Consider the following 19,468-nt stretch of genomic DNA (forward strand, 5'->3'; position numbering starts at 1 on the left):
AATGATATCCCTGGACATTTTTTTTCATTTTTTCGATAAATACCTTTGATGACGTCATATCCGGCTTTTTGTAAAAGTTGAGGCGGCACTGTCACACCCTCATTTTTTAATCGAATTGATTGAAATTTTAGCAAAGCATTCTTCGACGAAGGCCGGACTTTGGTATTGCATTTCAGCTTGGTGGCTTAAAAACTAATGAATGAGTTTGGTCATTAAAAATCGGAAACTTGTAATTAAAATTATGTTTTTATTAAACAATCCAAAAACAATTTCATCTTATTTTTTGTCATTTTCTAATTCCAAAACATATACATAATTTATATTTGGATTACAAACAAGCTCTGAAAATTAAAAATATGAAAATTATGATTAAAATTAATTTTCCAAAATCGATTTAAAAACAATTTCATCTTATTTCCTGTCGGTCCCTGATTCCAAAAACATATAGATATGATATGTTTGGATTAAAAACAAACTCAGTAAGCTAAAAAAAATAAACATACAGAAAAGCGTGTTATCCTGCTCAGCGCGACCACTACCGCACTATTCTGCATGGCTTGTCGATTTCACTGCCTTTGCCACGAGCGGTGGACTGACGAAACTACGAGTATGTGGTCTTGGTGAAAAAAGCAGTGCGTTCAGTTTCATTCTGTGAGTTCGACAGCTTGACTAAATGTTGTAATTTCGCCTTACGCGACGCGACTTGTTTTCTTTCTTATTGTAGGTATCAAAAACATTTTAAAGAGAAAGAGCACACACTTTTAGTTATAGTTCTACATTTTCATTTTTGTCAGTGCGTTGGATTAACAAGTGACTTATAATCTGGATCTGGATTTGGATCTTTTACGTTGCAGGAACCACTTGCGGCAATTTTACTTTTTTGTGTGCGGTAAAGGTTATTTATATAAACACCGCAAAAGGACAAAATACACAAGTCAAACAACAATGAACAAGTTATTATTATTTTTTTTGTTTTTGGCTAGGGGGAGGGGGGGGCGGAAACCCCCCTGGATCCGCCCCTCAAAGATAACACTAGCAAGTTTAGTTTGACATCGCTGCACGGCCAATTTCGAAAGCACAAAGGAAAGATAACTCCTAATTACTTTGCCACCTGGCGGCAGTAACCTTGTTGACAACAACGCAATGCAAAGTCGGCTGTGATTGGCTGATTCGAACTACCCGCTGACGCAGTGTGAACGAGACAGGTTTGTGTAGAAGACAACTTTTGTCAACACAGAGCTACATTTTTGAACAGGTAAGCAAGGTTTTATTGTAATTCGAAAGCTTTGTTGGTATATTTCCATCTGTCTTTTCGTAATAATCTTCTAATTTTAGCAGAGGAAGCTGTAAATCGGGTAGGTCGCCTGTGATCGGAATCCGCTCCATTCCTCGTTGGGCTGCTCAGGAGACGAGCTAGTCGAGCATGCTTCATTTTTAAACCAAGAGGTAGAAAGATAACTTTTCTGAAAATATAACTGTAAACTGGTGACATCTTAAAAAAAGAGTAAGTTGTGTATTTAAATTGGATTCATTCGGAATAGTAGGTAGCGGCAGTAACGCTAGTCCCATGCGGGAAAGCGAGATCTGTGCTGAAAATAACACGTTTTCAATTTCCGACAGCTTTCAATATATGGCATATTATTGAAAATGGAAACTACAGAAATGAAGTTGGATTCTTTGTCTTTTACCCCATGCCATTTGTTTGCAAAATGTGCTTGGATTGAATGCGTGTGCGTGAATCACAAATACTCTCTCCGGATTTTCGGACAGCCGTGACGCGACCGCCATTACTACTTGCTCTTCAACTTTTTGTGGTGTTTCCCTTTCGGCGTTGTATTTTCTAAAAATAGTTTCATTCAACGATCGGAAACCAGTGTCGACTGCTAAAGAAAGAGTCCCTTTTCTTTCTAGGGGGGGTATTTTTTAGATTAAATCGATGGTGGCTTTTAGACATGGACAATAAAAAATTGCCCAACTTTAACCTTTCGTAACTTAAAAACAACTCAAACGATCGTAGTCGTAAAAGATGCGCTAGAAAGTCCGATTTCTTGTGAATCCTCCAAATATGGAAGTTTCCGTTTAAGATTCATGCGCGCGAAGCGCGAGCCAATCAAAACCGAGGACCTGCAAAACCGGTAAAATCCGTTGCGTTGATCGCGAGTCATGGCGGAGTATTCAAGCGAAGCGATGGTGACGCACGCTTCGAGACAATTTGTGGAAGAAATCAAACCCATCCTTGGTAAGTGTTGATGTTTTTCTGTTCATTTAGTGTTTAGAAGTTGATCTGTCGAACCATTCTGCTGAATTTAGCGTTTTGAGTGCGTAGTTTTCATTTTGATGATAGTAGTTTGTGCTGGGTCATTTTGTATTGGGTGTTGAAATGGGGGTAGAGTAAGTGCGCCGGTGTCCGTACCCCTTCCTCGGACCGTACCCCTTCGGTTTTTGTTGTTTTTACTCGTCTGTAGACCTCCAGTCGGTTCGTGAAGTGTCTATTTTTAAACTAGAACTATCCGGCAGCGAATATTTGTAGCCAATGACGTGTTCGCGCTCACGTTTACCGCCTTACCAGCCTACACGGCAAACCCACTTCTACTTTTGCTTTCTGCTTGTTGAAACTTTTAAGTTTTCCACTCGATCAATTCAGTTGATATGGTTGTTTGAAATGGTCGTACAGCTCAGTTTGGGTCTTTCTAGATGTATTTTTCACGCTTAACACGATTATGGAGGTTAAAAGTATGCTTTGAGTCAAGTTTCAAGGGTATTTGTCAAAACATAACGTAGCGTTCAGCAGAGTTGAAAGGGGTACGGTCCCGGGGCCTGAAAAAATCAGGGTCTTCCTCGGTCCGTACCCACTTTTAATTTACTCTTTTTTTTGGTTTTTGAAGCCAATGTCTGTTTTATGGCCTACTCATTACTTTTTGTTAATTTATTATGTTACAGATTTGAATATATACGGGTTACTTGGATGACTTGATTGTGATACTGTTATTGTTTGTTACTAGGATCTGGTCAGTTCTCCATTTCCTAACTTTTTTGTTGTTGTTGACATCACACACACACATAGACTAAACTAAATTAACTATCCCATGAATATATTCACCATAAAATTACAGACAAGCAATCATACATAATTATAGGTATGCAAACGATTTTCTACAACCCTTAACTTGGTCAAAAACAACGACAGACGGACCAGGGTAGTAGGGTACGGATCGAGGCTTACCCGGGTACGGCTTCGAGGAACAGCTAGTACGGATGAAGGAAAACCCGGTACGGTCCGAGGCTCAGATGAATGACGTTAGAAACGGACTTCTACATAATTAGGGGATTCCCCTCTAAACCAACCAATGGCAGCCAAGAAAGGCCGACAGCCCGCAGTAGCTGTAGCAATTTATAGAATGGCGATCGCAGCCACAGCTCCGAAGTTATGAGCTTTCAAGCCTGAAGGGGTACGGACACCGGCGCACTTACTCTACTCGATAAACGACCTAAGTTATTTTTTGCCTTTCGCCGTACATGTGATATATTTGTTTCAAACTAATCTTGAATTATTACTCCGATGGTTTTTGTTTCTCAGTTGTTGTTTTCTTGAGGATTAAATTAGGATTAAAAGGAATAATTGTTCCTTTGCTAAACGGAAGTGCAAGACTAGGCCTAGCAACGAGTAGCATAGCTTACACTGACCCTAGCGCATCTCCATTCCTTCTTCCCCCAGTTAATCAGAGTTTATGGTCCATCAAACTTGTGTGATTACTAATTTGTTTCTCATGACAAGCAAGGTGATATAATAAATTAGAAACGAGTTAAAAAATAACCAAATACATGACAGAAAAACAAAGCAAACTTTTGTTTTGGGACAAAAGTAAAACTGAAAGTAAACAGGCCTTCATGGTGGCTTCCAGTAAGTTCGTCACACGGTAGATTCGTCACCGGTCCCGGTAACTTCGCCACAGTAGTCCGAGCGCGGCTCTCTCTCTCTCTCTCTCTCTCTCTCTCTCTCTCTCTCTCTCTCTCTCTCTCTCTCTCTCCTCCTTCCACCCCTCCCTCTCCTCACATTGAGTTTCTCTGCCTCCTTGACAGTGAGGTTGAAGTCATAGGACTCCCTCTCTCTCTCTTGGTCGCGCGTGTGTGGGTGTTAGTGTGTGGGTGTGTGAGTGTTTGTGCGTGTGTGTGCGTGCGTGTCATGGATATGGGTGTATGTACGTCCGTCCGTCTCTCTCTCTCTCTCTCTCTCTCTCTCTCTCTCTCTCTCTCTCTCTCTCTCTCTCTCGCTCCCTCTCTCAGACTACATGTTTTTGAGAACTGCTCAATGAGTAGATCTCGGGTTGAGAACTGCTCAATGAGTAGATCTCGGGTTTTAAAATAACAACGCTCGGACTGTGTCGTCTGAAAACTGCTCAGTTGAGAACTGCACAATGAGTAGATCTCGGGTTTTAAAATAACAACTCTCTCTCTCTCTCTCTCTCTCTTTCTCTCTCTCTCTCTCTTTCTCTCTCTCTAAAAAATGTCAGTGAATCTTGAATCTCTCCCACAAATCAAACATCTGAAAGCATAAGCTCTAAGCTTAACACCCGCCCACCCCTGCCAGTAATTTCGTCACGGGTGACGAATCTACCGCGTGACGAACTTACTGGTAGCCTTCATGGTTTCAGTACAAAATTATTATGAACATAGTATTAAATTTTTGTTTTGTTTGTGCGTGTTACAGATTATGCTCACTTCCAGCAAATGAAGTCTGCTTTCACACTCACAGCAACTGGAAGAGGTCGACCACCCAAACTTCAGCTGGTACCACTGACCAACAAGCTATTGTTGCAGCTGGATCTGCTTCGGTTGGAAACAGGGAGGGATTGGAGTGACCTGGTTTAATTTCTCCCCAAAGTGTTCGAGTGAACTTGCTGCAAGGACTTGAAATCAAGGCAGAAATTGAGGGAACAGTGAAAGAAGCAACAAAGCTGGGGAATAAGACTGGATTAGAACTAGAAGCATTTTTGGATATCGACGCAGGGCGTTGCATCATGGGCCGGAATGTTGGGGTTCATTTGCTGAAACATAGGATCACAAGAAACCACCTGCTGAATCCGGACCTTCTGGAAGACCTTGACCGTCCATCAGAACTTGTGAATCGCATGGTGCTCGATCTAATATCGTTCCACAAAAAGGAGAACCTATCGCTGACTTCTGCCAGATTCCTGCATCGGTTGTTTTTGGACACAACATTGTGCTTGCACCATTTTCTTCTTCTGGCAGAACATTCACAGTCGAATCTCCAGCAAACCTGCCTGCCATGTACACCTGTTTCAAGCAGTACTTGACTGACAACTTTGTTTGACTGACTTTGAAGAAGGGGTATATATGCATTTGACTGTCACTTCTCATCCGACTGTGCACTTTGCAAGAATTTAGTTTTCCCCAGAGAACTGTGAACAATGTTAGTAAATTTATCCCACATACGTGAGAGAGATAACCGTGAGATAAAAATCGTTCAAATCACACGTGTGTATATCATGTAAATGAGGTCAACCGGAAGGTCAAGCTATGTAAATTAGTAGTACATGGGATAAACCGGAAGGTCAAGCTAATCCTATCGAGGAAGGATATGCTTTGCTGTTGTTGTTCCTTTTGGTTTCTTTTATCCTGTGGCCATTGCTTTTCTTTTTATCTGGTATATTTTGAAGTGATGGGTTTTTGATTTCTTCCACAAATTGTCTCGAAGCGTGCGTCACCATCGCTTCGCTCGAATACTCCGCCATGACTCGCGATCAACGCAACGGATTTTACCGGTTTTGCAGGTACTCGGTTTTGATTGTTCGAATATTAAACTTAACAGTGTTAACAAAGGCGAACTACTTTGTCCTAGTTTGAGAGTGTGTGTCATGGCGGAGGAATGAATGTCAAATTGAGTAAAGTGGTTTGAAGTTCTAAAGCGGTTGATCCAAAGGCAATATCGCTGTCGGTGACTTTTAGTTAGATCTGGCACAGAAGTATATAATGTAGGATAAACAGAATACTACATGGCTTGCTGTGTCGTACCAGATTTACACTCGTTGCTTTTTCAAATAGTAAACAGCTCGCTTTCGCAGTTCACTATTTAAACAAGAAGGGCAAAGCCCATACGACTCACATCCTTGACCTTTACATGACCTTGACCTTCAGGGTCAAGGTCAAATAACTAAACCTAGCAATGACATCATACACTAAGAACTGCTTTACACATTTTTCCTACCAAAATACATGTGACCTTGACCCAAGGTCAAGGTCATCTAAGGTCATGCAACACAAAGCTGTTAATTCAAGACATAGGAAGTACAATGGTGCTTATTGGCTCTTTTTACCATGAGATATGGTCACTTTTAGTGGTTCACTACCTTATTTTGGTCACATTTCATAAGGGTCAAAGTGACCTTGACCTTGATCATATGTGACCAAATGTGTCTCATGATGAAAGCATAACATGTGCCCCACATAATTTTTAAGTTTGAAACAGTTATCTTCCATAGTTCAGGGTCAAGGTCACTTCAAAATATGTATACAATCCAACTTTAAAGGACCCTTGCGACCTTGACCTTGAAGCAAGGTCAACCAAACTGGTGTCCAAAGATAGGGCTTACATTGCCCTGTATAGCATACATAGCTAAGGTTGCCATTCTCGATAACTTCAGAAGAAAATGTGAAAAATGGCCGTTTTTAAGACAACAATTACGGCCCCTGTGACCTTGAACTTGAAGTGAGGTCATGTTTTTTGAGATCTTGTAACCATACACCATCAGGCCACATCAGGTGTTGATAGACTTAATAGTGTCCAAGAAATATCCAACGTTAAAGTTTTCCGGACGGACGGGCGGACGCCGGGACGGACGGACGGACGACTCGGGTGAGTACATAGACTCACTTTTGCTTCGCATGTGAGTCAAAAAACAACTCGTGTAAATCTGGTACGACACAGCAAGCCATGTAGTATTCTCTAGATCTTACTTCAATCAATCAATCAATATGAGGCTTATATCGCGCATATTCCGTGAGTACAGTTCTAAGCGCAGGGATTTATATATATATTTTTTTAATTTAATTTTTTTTTTTTTATGCAATTTATATCGCGCACATATTCAAGGCGCAGGGATAACAGTGACATTTTTATCTATGCCTATACAATTTTGCCAGGAAAGACCCTTTTGTCAATCGTGGGATCTTTAACGTGCACACCCCAATGTAGTGTACTTGATTGAACACATATTTGTGAAGATAACATTGTAATCAATCTACACACCAAAAATCATGGCTGTATTTTCAGTAGTTTCTGAAATATTTCAATCTGAAATGTGCTACCCCCCTCTGGGGGGGGGGGGGGGGGGTTGTCCACTCTTGGGGGATTATTTTCAACATTACACTGAATTTTACTGATGTCTGTAAAGATTACACTGTAATCTATCTACACACCAAAATTTTTCGTTGTATCTTAAATAGTTTCTTAATTATTGGCCTTGAAGTGCGAAAAACTGTAATTTTCCTGTTTTTCCGCTTGACAAATTGAGGTTTTTGACATTTTTGAGGCTCTTATACTCCAAAAGCATTGAACTAAGCTGTCTGAAAAAAAATAGCCATGTTCTACACACATTTGTTTGGAATATGTGAAAGTTTCAGACAGCTGCTATACATATTGTGTGAATTGTGATGACCCAAAGTTGCCCTCCCGTGCAATTTTGCGATGGTTTTAATTGTGTTTTTCGTGAAGTTTGCATGCTTGCTGACAGAAGCCATATGAGATTAGAGGGCTAGAACTATGTGTTTTTTCTATTCTTGGTTGCTGATAACAGATCCTGAAAAGTTGAAAGGGCTGAGGATAACTATGTGGTACCCACATGCTGCTGAAGTTGCCCTATTTTACAGTTTTAAGCAGAGTCGCGACAGCGTATGTACTAAAATATCAAAATCTCAGGAACTAATAAAGGTATCCACTTACTTTTTTTTGTGTTTTGCTTGTACTTTATTTTTCTTTCAAGACATCACAAAACATTCACTCTCACTTCAAAACCAAGTTTTGACTGCCGCTACCTAGGAATAGTTACTTTTCTCTGTCAGAAACAGCGTCATTGTTCCATATATCGTCGTGCCTAGACACGTTGGGCTGCGGACATTGATGAGGATGGTTTAAATGAACAGCGATTACATGGTCGACATGCCATTAAGATTTGAAAGTCTTCTGCGAATTTCTTGTCGGTCCAAGACTGATGGAACATTTTCATGCGAAACGCTGACTTTTCAATTTCATTGTCTTTTCAAAAACTGAGCACTCTTCCACTTGCACTTGCTGCAGCCAGTAATCTTATGTTGTGTAGTGACTGTCACGCAAGTTCAAAATTAACATCCATTATAACAGACCCAAATAGAACATAGAATAAAACGAAGGGGGCCTTGCAGGGCCTTCTCATTTTCCCTACCAGTGTACCACCTATACCTTACCTCGAGCAGACCTGGGAACCATATAATTTCGTCTTAATTTGTACGCATGACTGTCTAGACTAGAAATAGTAGAATACGAGCAGTACGGTCAGTGGAATAAAATATGACCAGAACAATTCCTAGATTACTTTTCTTCACAGGCGCATGCCGAAACGGACCCAGTATTTTGACACATGATGATGATCCCAGTTTTTGTCCGTAAACATTGCAAGTGAAAGAAGCTTTTGTTTTAAATGTATTGGTAAACTTTAGTAACAGACGAACGCGGGTGAGACATGTTTCCATTATGGATGTTCGAATGCTGTGTGGTGTACACTCTTGTTTTATAAATACACCAAGTTTGCTTGAGAATTCTCCCACATGTGCAAAATAGGGGTTCCCAGGTCTGGCGAACCAATGTGACCCATGTCAAAGCATGTTTTCAGCGATTAATGCGCAAAGAATCACAAACTCCTTGCCACATTGTTTCTGGCGCTACTCAGCCACACCAGTTCTGCTGAACACATCTATTGTATTGGAAAAGTCAAAAGAAAAAGAATCTATATATATATATACGACTAGTGTCTGTCTGTCTGTGTGTGTGTGTGTGGTTGTGCGCGATGCACGGCCAAAGTTCTCGATGGATCTGCTTCAAATTTGGTGGGCATATTCAGGTAGACCCGGGACAGGACACAACCTGGTCGATATTTCAACATGTGCTCTCAGCGCGCAGCGCTGAACCGATTTTGGTTCCACCTCAGCTACCCGGGCCCCCATACCGACACACCAAAGCCGCTACACCACATCACAACACCAAAGTTCTCGGTGGATCTTTTTCAAATTTGGACACCGTATTCAGCTACACCCCGGACACAATATCATCGATGAGATATTTCAACACGTGCTCTCAGCGCGCAGCGCTGAACCGATTTTGGTTTTTGTGTTCATTTCACCATTATAAGTAACTCTTCCTTATCTTCTCCAGGTTTTCAGCGTTTACCTCCCTTCCTTCGTATGGTGCACTATAGTATGAGTGGGGCATCTTCGGATATTCCCGGCATTCTGTTACTATTTTTAGAAGGTCACCGCAGTGTCCAGAACGTAAATTGGACCCGTAAATTATCCTCACTGTAAAAGTGCAAAGGTCGAATCAATTTATAGCCACGCGAAAAATACACTGTCATCTATCTCTCTATATATACGGCTTCTCTGTGTTTGTGTGTGTGTGTGTCTCTCTATGTGGGCAACACCTGGGGATTGTTCAGTTCTGTTTGTGATGTGGTCTGGCGGCTTTTGTGTATTTGTATGTACTGGCCTTCCTTTGAGAAGCCATAACAGTTCAAAAGGGCTTAGAGATAACCTCTAAATTGCTCAATCCTGTTTGAGTGGAGTTCGCCTCCAAAGGTGATTAACACGGTTACATTCGTCGACAAGGATGGGACTCGGTATGGTCAGGAATGGCATTATGGCCACTGAATCATTTTCGTGCAGTTCCCATTCCACGAATCTGGGAGGGACCTAAGCTTGGCGGGTCCATTGTTCGGACCCGGCGAAGCTGGCGTACGGCTCTAAGTACTTCTTCCCGGCGAAGCGGGTATTCATTCTAGTATATATATATATATATATGATGTGAGAAGTGGAGGTAGCTTTGCATCGAAAGGAATGACGCCTTGTCATTATATGTCAGGCATCTACGGCAATTAATGATAAGCCAGCTGCGGCGATTGTGCTGGGGCAGCCAATATCAAGTGTGGCCAAAAAGTGAATGTAAATAAAACTGAAGCCATGTGGATTGGGTCAAACAAATACTGTAATGACCAATATTTTGGTCTTAAATGGAAACGGAAAGTAAAAATCGTTGGAATTGTTTTTTCAAACAATATACCTGCGTCATCAATTGAAGACAACTGGTCTAAGAAAATTCAACGTATGCAACAAATAATTTTTAATTGGTCCAAAAGAAACTTAAGTATACAAGGTAAAATTTGCATTGTTAAAACCTTTCTTATATCTCAGTTCGTTTATATCTTCCAGTCTCTAGCAGTTCCTTATCATGTTTTACATCAAATTAATTCCATTTTGTTCAGGTTTATTTGGAAGAAAAAATATTCAAATACACGGGCGTTTGAAAAAGTAAAACGAACAATTATGTGTAAATTAAAAGATGATGGTGGATTAAATATGATAAATGTTGTGGATATGCACAACTCATTTATGATGTCGTGGGCTATTGGTCTGCAGAACTCTACAGACAATTACTGGTCTGTCACTCCTAGATATGTTTTTTCAAGTTTGGGTAATGGTTTGTCCTGTTTTGACTCTAATGCATCCTCCAAGAAGCTGGTTGGCGTTGTTAACTGCAGATCGGTCTTTTGGAGACAAGTATTGTTAACCTGGCTAGACAACAAACACATTTTGTATGAAAAGTATGATGCCACACCTGTTCCATTGATGAATCAATGTATATGGAACAACATGAATATACAATATAAACATAAATGCCTCTTTTTCAAAGATTTTATTAAATGTCATATTTATCATGTAAAGGATGTCATGAATGAAATCGGTGACATGATTTCATTTGAAGAATTATGTCAAAAGGTTGCTTATAAACCAGCCAGACAATTTGAGTATAATGCGTTATGTACAGCACTTAAAACAAAACTGATTAACGCATTGCCATACCGATATGTTCTGTTGCAGGGTTTGACTCGTATTGGTAATATTACACCAAGGGAAATAAGAACTGTTTTGGTTAATTTCGAGGTACAAACTCCGAGCGCCTGTTCTTTTTGGCAAAGAAAGCATAATATTGTTCTGGAATCAAGACACTGGCTGTTAGCTGTTAATTGTACAAAAGAAGAACGACTGCGTCTGCTTCATTGGAAAATTTTACACAGAATTTACCCAACGAATATTTTACTAAACAAGATGGGTTTATGTCAAACTAATAATTGTGAAGTTTGTAATGAACTGGATACACTTGAGCACTTCTTTTTTCATTGTCAAGAGGTGTGGAACGTTTGGAAACTATGTAAAGACTTTATTTTTAAGCAAATTTATTATAATATAACTTTGAATGAAACAGATATATTATTTGGTTTTTGGAATGAAAATTTAAAAAACGATCAAATTTACTTTATAAATTATTGTATTTTGATAACAAAAATGACCATAGGAAAATTTAAGTATGGGAAGAAGTTAGACTTACGTATTTTATTGGAATTAGAGTTAAACATTAGACAGAAATTTATGTTTTGTATAATATAAAGTTGATTATGTTATACAGAAAGAGACCAAGGAAGAAGGATGCTCCCCGCCTTAAAGAAAAAAAAAAAAAAAAAAAAAAAAAATTACAAAAATTGGGCACAAAATATGGGTTGAACCATCCTGCATGCAACTGAGGTCAAAAAAAAAAAAAAAAAAAAAGTGTGGCCTAAAATACAAATAGGTTCTCACAAAGATAGGTCATCCCGTTTCTGGCCACAACAAAAACTAACGAGTCACTGATAGAATGTGACCCACTGACTGCAAACCAAGCAGTGTGGAATCAGTCCCGAGGCTAGAAGCAGCATTTCAGTTCATTAACCACTAACATTCCAACAAAGAAATGATTTTGTTCAGTTACTAAATAACAAAGCGCTGCTTTACATCAACTGTTTCGTAAGCTGACACCAGATCCGATCCAGCAATCATATCTCTCCTTAGGGTCAGTCCGCCATAATAGATCCATGCTGTTGTCAAGATACCCTTTTTTTTCTAAAATTGATCTTCATAACCTTTCTCTATATAAAACAAAAAAAACAAACACAGTTATTGGCATTTGATTAAAACGTAACTATCTTCATTTACAACTCGTTGGTTCTATAAAATAAAAATAAATTATTTTGGGGGTTGTCAAGAGTGCCGCTTTTTTGCGAATGTTTGATCCATAACTCATTAACTGTCGGTTATCCAGCCAAAGTCTTCAAACAAAGGTCTTTCAACTACGACTCAAAGTCTTTCATTATCTCTTAATTTTCTGTTTCAGAGTACAGTTTGCAATCATGGATGATTATGTCAAGATCGAGAAGATTGGAGAAGGTATGCACTGCATCTGATATTTCTCATTACTTTATTGTCCCATCGCTGGGAAATTCGGGTCGCTTCCTCCCAGTAGAAAGCTAGCAGCAACGGAGTCGCGCTACCCAGGTGTCTGCGTGTTTAGGTGTATTCAGCCACCTTATATTCTCTTGCATTGGGCTCTGATCATACTGTTTCTCTCAGTTCTTGTCTTCTCACTCTCTTCAATCTGCACCACAGGCCAATGCATAATCTTACTATAGTATACGCGTCTGAAACATTTCTTCTCTGTACACTTCATCATGAGGTGACTGAGCTGTACAAAGAGTAACACTGACAGTAACATAAGCTGACATCTACACTTTTTCTTTGTACTCCACTTTATGGCCTGCTTAATGTTCATTTGACAATATTTGCATACATCGTAACACTAACATGTGCATTTGTGCCATATTCAATCACATATTCTTACCTCAACTCACATAAATGGCATTAACTTCAGTTCATTGCTAAGATATTGAAGTAGTACTCGACCCTGGTAAGGGGGGAAGTAACTCCCTAAGAAAAACAATCCGTAGTCAAGGACGGGAGTCACCTCCCCTACCGGTAACCCGCACATGCGCGGTCCTGCTACCGGCCGCCATTCCACCCACTTCAACACTACTGCACAGACGTGTTGTTGTACTCCGGCATATTTTTTGCCTTGGCCTTTGTGGAAGGCCATTTGACCCTGGTCTTTGCGTTGCTATCTTTAGGTAAGATCGTTTCACTATCTCTTCGCTGCGTTCGTTCGAGTTTTTTCGTTCGTTTGAGTATTTTCGCTGTTGTAATTCATCTCCACGTGCGCGTGTTCGATATTGCAAATGGCGGACAAAAACTCAAAAAGCAAGGGCAAACTTGTTTCCCTACTCTCTTCACCGGGAAAAGAGAAGGATAAAGACAAGTCTAAATCAAAGACGCGTGCCTCTGTGTCTTCTTCACAGCCTACTTCTTTAATTCTGGTTACTGACCCGGTGACTAAGAAGACAGAACGGGTTTCGCTCGACTCTACGTCACCGTCACCGGTTTTCCCTACGCGGGAACGTTCTTCTTCTCCTCTCTCGCGCTCGCAGACGCCACGGTCTAGCGAGTCCGTGTCGCGGGAAGAAATTCTGGCTATGTTTGCAACTCTGAAACATGACCTAGTTGCCTTACATTCGGCGGAAAGGCCTGTCGCTCCCCTCCCGCCTGGCGTGGGGGGGGTGGCTTCTCTTTCTAGGCTGCGGCCGTCCGCGACGATCACGTCGGCTGATCTCGGGCCGGATTTTTCTGGTTTGGTTGCGGATTCCCCTGCCTTTTCAGGGGGGTTCGCGGCCTTAGCGCCGCCCGGTTCCAGCGCTTCGGCGTTGGGCGGCGTTTGTGGGAGTCCCCATCTTTTTGGGGGCTCACACTTGCCTGCGGGCCCGGGTTACGCTCTTGCGTCGCCGGGTTCGCAGACGGCTCCTCCCCGGCAGTACACCGTCCATCACGTGGCGGGTGCGCTAGGGAGCGGCGTAGCGCGCCAGCCTGCCCCCCTGGGATCAGTTTCGGCTGTCCCGGCCTCTGGGGGGCAGGCAGCAGCGTCTTGTTTGCCCAGCTCTGGCCTACAAGATTCTGTCGGCGGTCATCGACCTGTAGCTCTTGGTTCGGCTGCCGCCGTTCCTGGTTGGAGTTCGCAGGGGGTAGGCTCCTCTGGTTGCCCCTCGGGGCTTCCGGTCGGGCCTGCCCGCGGATTGTCGTCCTCGACTTCCGGTTGTGCTGTGGCAGGCACTTCCGGTGGAGGACAGCGGGCTAGTGGTTCCGGTGGCAGTGTCCCTGCTATCCCGTCCCTGGTTACGCATCGACTTCCGGCCCCGACTTCCGGTTCCGCCGCGGCGGTTCCGGTTGTCGGCGGTGCTGTTGGTGGACAGTTTGCGGCGCTTCCGTCTATTGTTCAACCGACTCTAGCCACTTCCGCTTCCGTGGACGGGTGGGTTTCCGGTTTACCGGACCCTCCTTCTGATGGAGATCAGGAAGGTTTTGGAGAGGAACAGGAAGGGGATGAGGATTGCTCTGAATCTGTTACCCCCTTACGGATTCCCAATAAACTGGGCCCTACTCTGGAGTTGGCTGCGGAGATAACCTCACGGTACTTCCCTGAGGGTGTCTCCGCCGATTCTACTGTGGTCGCACCCCCTCCTTCTGCTTTGGCAGATTTTGCGGGCGCGGGGGACACGTAGGCGAAGTTCCGGTTCATTGAATCTCCTTCCGTCCCTTTTGTGATGGCTCAGGTGTTGGCGGACGCTAACACACCCTACCCTCTCTTGGCTGCTCATGGAGAAGCCCCCCCGTCTGCTCAGCCTTGGTTAGCCTCGGCTCAGGCAGGCGGCGGCCTCCCAGCTAATTCGAGAAGATCGCGGCTGCCTAGCAGGCCACATTCCCTTCTCTCCTCGTTTTCGCTGCCCACAGCTCCACTTCCGGTGACTCCGGAACTGGCTCGCTTACGGCAGGACGGTTATAGCCGAGATAGGACTGCCGTGTGTACGGAACAGAGTCTACTCGGGCTGGAGGAGAGCGGGCGTTCTTCCCTCGAACTGACCTCCTTAGCGGAAACGCTCATCCGGTCTCTCACGAGAGCCATCGCTTCGTCCATCGAACCTTTTAGGTTCCGTGACGATGCCATTGAGGCTGATGCTGCCATGCTCTTGGCGGCCCTCGCGAAGGTCACTGACAGTCAGATGACTCTTGCTGCTCGGCTCTACTCTCAGGTTGTGTTTTGGAGGCGCGAGGCTTTTCTTAACGGCTCACGCCTGACGGATAAGGCCACCATAAACTCTTTGAGAGTCTCTCCCTTCTCAGAGGGTGCGTTGCTGGGATCACGCTCTTTGGATGCCCTCTGGCAGCAAACGGAGGAGGCTCGTGACCATCATGTGGTACAACTGACGGAACTCGCTCTTAAGCAGCACGGTAACAAACCACGGAGTTCTGCACCAGCTGCGGGCAAGTCCTCGGGGCAGAAGTCGTCTCAGGCAGGTAGGGGTGGTTCACGTTCCCGCCCTTACCAGCGTAAACCTTCCTTTGGGAAGCGGGGGTCTGGGCGCAAGCCCAACCCCCAATGAGACCCCCCCGATCCAGTCACCCCCCCAGCCTCTACCCTTTTGGTAGCAGGCGGCCTCCCCCGGGCCCTTCCAGCTTGGCTGTCTCGGACAAGCAGCCTATGGATCATGGGGGTGATTCGATCGGGGTTCCGCCTTCCTTGGCAGGAAGGCAAGGCCCCTTTGTCCAGAGCGCCGGCCAACTTCCGGTTTCCGGCCAGCCCCGACGCTCGGGAGGCAATTCAGGCAGAAATCCTTCTCTTGCTGCAGAAGCAGGCTATAGAGGAGGTTCTCGACCACTCCTCCTTGGGTTTTTACGGAAGAATCTTCGTTGTCCCCAAGGCTTCCGGGGGGTGGCGGCCAGTCTTGGACCTCTCTCCACTGAACCGCTTTTTGCGCAAAATTCGGTTCACCATGGAAACGCCGGCGACCGTCAGGGAGGCGCTTCGCCCGGGCGACTGGGTGACGTCCGTCGACCTGACGGACGCCTACTTCCACATCCTCATGCACGAGGCGGACCGGAAGTGGTTGCGTTTTCTGTGGGGGGACCGAATCTTCCAGTTTCGGGCCCTACCCTTCGGGCTGTCACTTGCTCCCTGGGTGTTCACCATGGTGGTGCGCCAGCTTTGTGCCCTTGTTCGGCAGCACGGGGTTCGGCTCAGGGCATACTTGGACGACTGGCTGATCCTTCATCAGCGGGAAGCGCTCTGCTTTCAGCATACCCAGTTTGTCCTTGCCCAGGCTCAGGATCTCGGCTTCCAAGTCAACCACACCAAGTCCGAGTTGACTCCGTCGCAGACCTTTACTTACCTTGGCATGGTTTTCGATTCACGGGAGTGGACAGTCCGTCCCACTCAACGCCGGGTGGACAAACTGCAAGCTCTCCTGTCTTCCCTTTTAGGGCTTCAGTCAGCCCCAGCCCGGACGCTTGCGTCTGTACAGGGCCAGATGGAGTCCATGTCGTCCCTTATTCCGCTGGGCAGATCCCACAAGCGCCCGTTTCAGGCGGCTCTCAGTTCAGTCTGGAATCCGACTTCACAAGGCTGGGACGTTTTAGTTCCTCTCGGGGTCTGGTTTCAGCAGACCACGCTTCAGTGGATGAACACCCCTTGGCTTCTGCAGGGAGTGCCCATAGCGCTTCCTCCTCCCTCCACGCATCTCTTTTCGGACGCGTCTCAGAAGGGTTGGGGGGCTCACGTAGACACACACACGACGTCCGGTCGGTGGTCACAAGAGCAGCGGCTTTGGCACATCAATCGCCTCGAGCTCGAGGCGGTCTTTTTGGGGCTTCAGCATTTTCTCTCCGCCCTCCAGGGCACCCATGTGTTGATTCATACCGACAACACGACAGTCGCTGCCTACCTCAACAAACAGGGCGGTTCCCGATCTCAACTGTTGTCCAGCCGAGCATGCGAGATCCTTTCTTGGTGCGCTCGCCATCAGATTCTGGTCTCGGCTCGCTACCTGCCCGGCTGCCTGAACGTCCTGGCCGACGCCCTCAGCCGGTCCTCTCAGATCCTCCACACAGAGTGGACCATCACACATCAGGCGCTCCTCCGCCTTTGGGCGCAGGTAGAGCGACCGATGGTCGACCTCTTCGCCACGAGGTTTTCGCGTCGCCTTCCGATCTTTGTTTCCCCGTTTCCGGACCCGGAAGCGTGGAAGATCGACGCGATGACGATAAGCTGGACAGGGCTAGTGGCTTACGCCTTCCCTCCCACTCCACTCATCGGAAGGGTCCTGCGAAAAGCCGACTTAGAGCGGCCTCGTCTTCTTCTCGTGGCACCGCGCTGGCCCAGTCAGCATTGGTTCCCGGACCTCCTGCGGCTCGCCAGCGGCCCGCCAATTCCGCTCAGCCTTCGGCGAGGGGAGCTTCTACAGCCCAGGACGGGCATTCTTCACGATCGCCCCGAGTTCCTGGATCTTCACGCCTGGCGACTGTTCGGCGATCACTGAAGCGCTCAGGCGCCTCAGATCTTACTTTGGACTTAGTCCAGAAGGCTCACAGGCGTTCCACCTCCTCTGTTTATTCGTCGCACTGGCTGGCTTGGACTCGATGGTGTGCGGCCAACAATGTTGTCCCGGTTGCCCCGCGATCAATGCAGGTCGCAAACCACTTGGCATGGCTCTCCGCTCAGGGACGCGCCGCGTCCACTTTGCGCGTTCGCCGCTCAGCCATCTCGGTTACTCTTAAGCAGCTTGGTCGCTCCATCTCCCTCGGGGGAGTCATCGCGAGTGTGCTAAAGGGCGCGGCCCTCAGTTCTGCAACGGAGAGAACTTCTGTTCCGGCTTGGGACGTTCTGCTAGTACTCGAATTTCTCCGTTCTAGTGCTTTCGAACCTTTACAAGACGCTAGTCTTTCTGACCTTACGCGCAAAACTCTCATGCTCATACTGCTCGCTTCCGCGCGAAGGGGCAGCGAGATCCACGGCCTCTCGGGTTTAGACCGTGATATCACTTTTGAAAGAGACGGCTCGGTTTCACTGCGTTTCCGTCCCGATTTTCTCGCCAAAAATCAAAAACCTGACCAACTTTCACCGATCATTTCCATTCGGCCTCTTCGGGACATTTTAGCCCCCGGCGATCCGGATCTTTCTAACTGTCCGGTACGTGCGCTTAAGGCTTACTTGTTGCGTACCGCTCCGATTCGAGCATCAGCTCAGAAGTTGTTGTTTATTTCGATTAATACAGCCCGAAATAAAGACATTGCAAAAACCACGCTTACCAGATGGTCTTCCACACTTATAAGGCATGCCTATCAGTGGTGGCAGACACAAGGGGGGGGGGCAGTCAGTCCTTCCTCTTCGATCACCTCGGACTCACGAGGCTCGAGCGTGGGCAACTTCCTTAGCTGTCCTCAAGTCTGGTAGGATGTCAGACGTCCTCAAAGCTGCATACTGGACGTCTCAAGATGTCTTCCTCAGCTACTACCTCCGGGACATTGCCAGCACTCACCCGGACGGTACCAACTGCCTCCCAGCCATGGTTGCCGCAGGCCAGATACTTCCAAGAGTTTAATGTGAGTATCCCACCGCCTTTATGTGCAATCTGCCATTTATGTGAGTTGAGGTAAGAATATGTGATTGAATCGAAAATTTCAAAACTAAATTTTCATTTAATTAATATACTTACTCAACTCACATCGTTTATACCCTCCCATCCATCCCCGCTAACATTATATGTGTTACAGGTGTGTGTTTCCGTGGGGGAATGACGGCCGGTAGCAGGACCGCGCATGTGCGGGTTACCGGTAGGGGAGGTGACTCCCGTCCTTGACTACGGATTGTTTTTCTTAGGGAGTTACTTCCCCCCTTACCAGGGTCGAGTACTACTTCAATATCTTAGCAATGAACTGAAGTTAATGCCATTTATGTGAGTTGAGTAAGTATATTAATTAAATGAAAATTTAGTTTTGAAATTTTCGATTAAAGCCCATCCCTGCAAAAAGTCCTTTTAAATAACTGCAGGTACATGATCTATTACATCTTCAACTTCAAGCTATCTGCTCAAGTACAAACTCTTTGCTCAGTATAGTATTAAGTGTAAAACTATTAATATCACAGAGAGATAAGATTCTACATACTCTTCTCATGTGATGTGGTAATTTCTTCTTCTTCGTTCATGGGCTGAAACTCCCACGTTCACTCATGTTTTAGCACGAGTGGATTTTTTATGTGTATGACCGTTTTTACCCCGCCATTTAGGCAGCCATACGCCGCTTTCGGAGGAAGCATGCTGGGTATTTTCGTGTTTCTATAACCCACCGAACTCTGACATGGATTACATGATCTTTTCCGTGCGCACTTGGTCTTGTGCTTGCGTGTACACACGAAGGGGGATAAGGCACTAGCAGGTCTGCACATAAGTTGACCTGG

General features: G+C 45.1%; 1 protein-coding gene across 1 annotated transcript in view; it reads left to right on the plus strand.

The window, feature by feature from the left end:
- Positions 1 to 1,156: 1,156 nt before the first annotated feature.
- The window catches only part of LOC138960139 (cyclin-dependent kinase 1-B-like), a 30,133-nt gene continuing 11,821 nt past the window's right edge, over positions 1,157 to 19,468 (plus strand). The window contains exons 1-2 of the mRNA XM_070331896.1: positions 1,157 to 1,255; positions 12,470 to 12,522. Coding sequence (XP_070187997.1) covers positions 12,486 to 12,522 — 37 coding nt within the window. The 5' untranslated portion in view covers positions 1,157 to 1,255; positions 12,470 to 12,485. The remainder of the gene's footprint in view (positions 1,256 to 12,469; positions 12,523 to 19,468) is intronic.

Source organism: Littorina saxatilis, linkage group LG2, assembly GCF_037325665.1.
Source record: "Littorina saxatilis isolate snail1 linkage group LG2, US_GU_Lsax_2.0, whole genome shotgun sequence".
NCBI lineage: Eukaryota > Metazoa > Mollusca > Gastropoda > Littorinimorpha > Littorinidae > Littorina > Littorina saxatilis.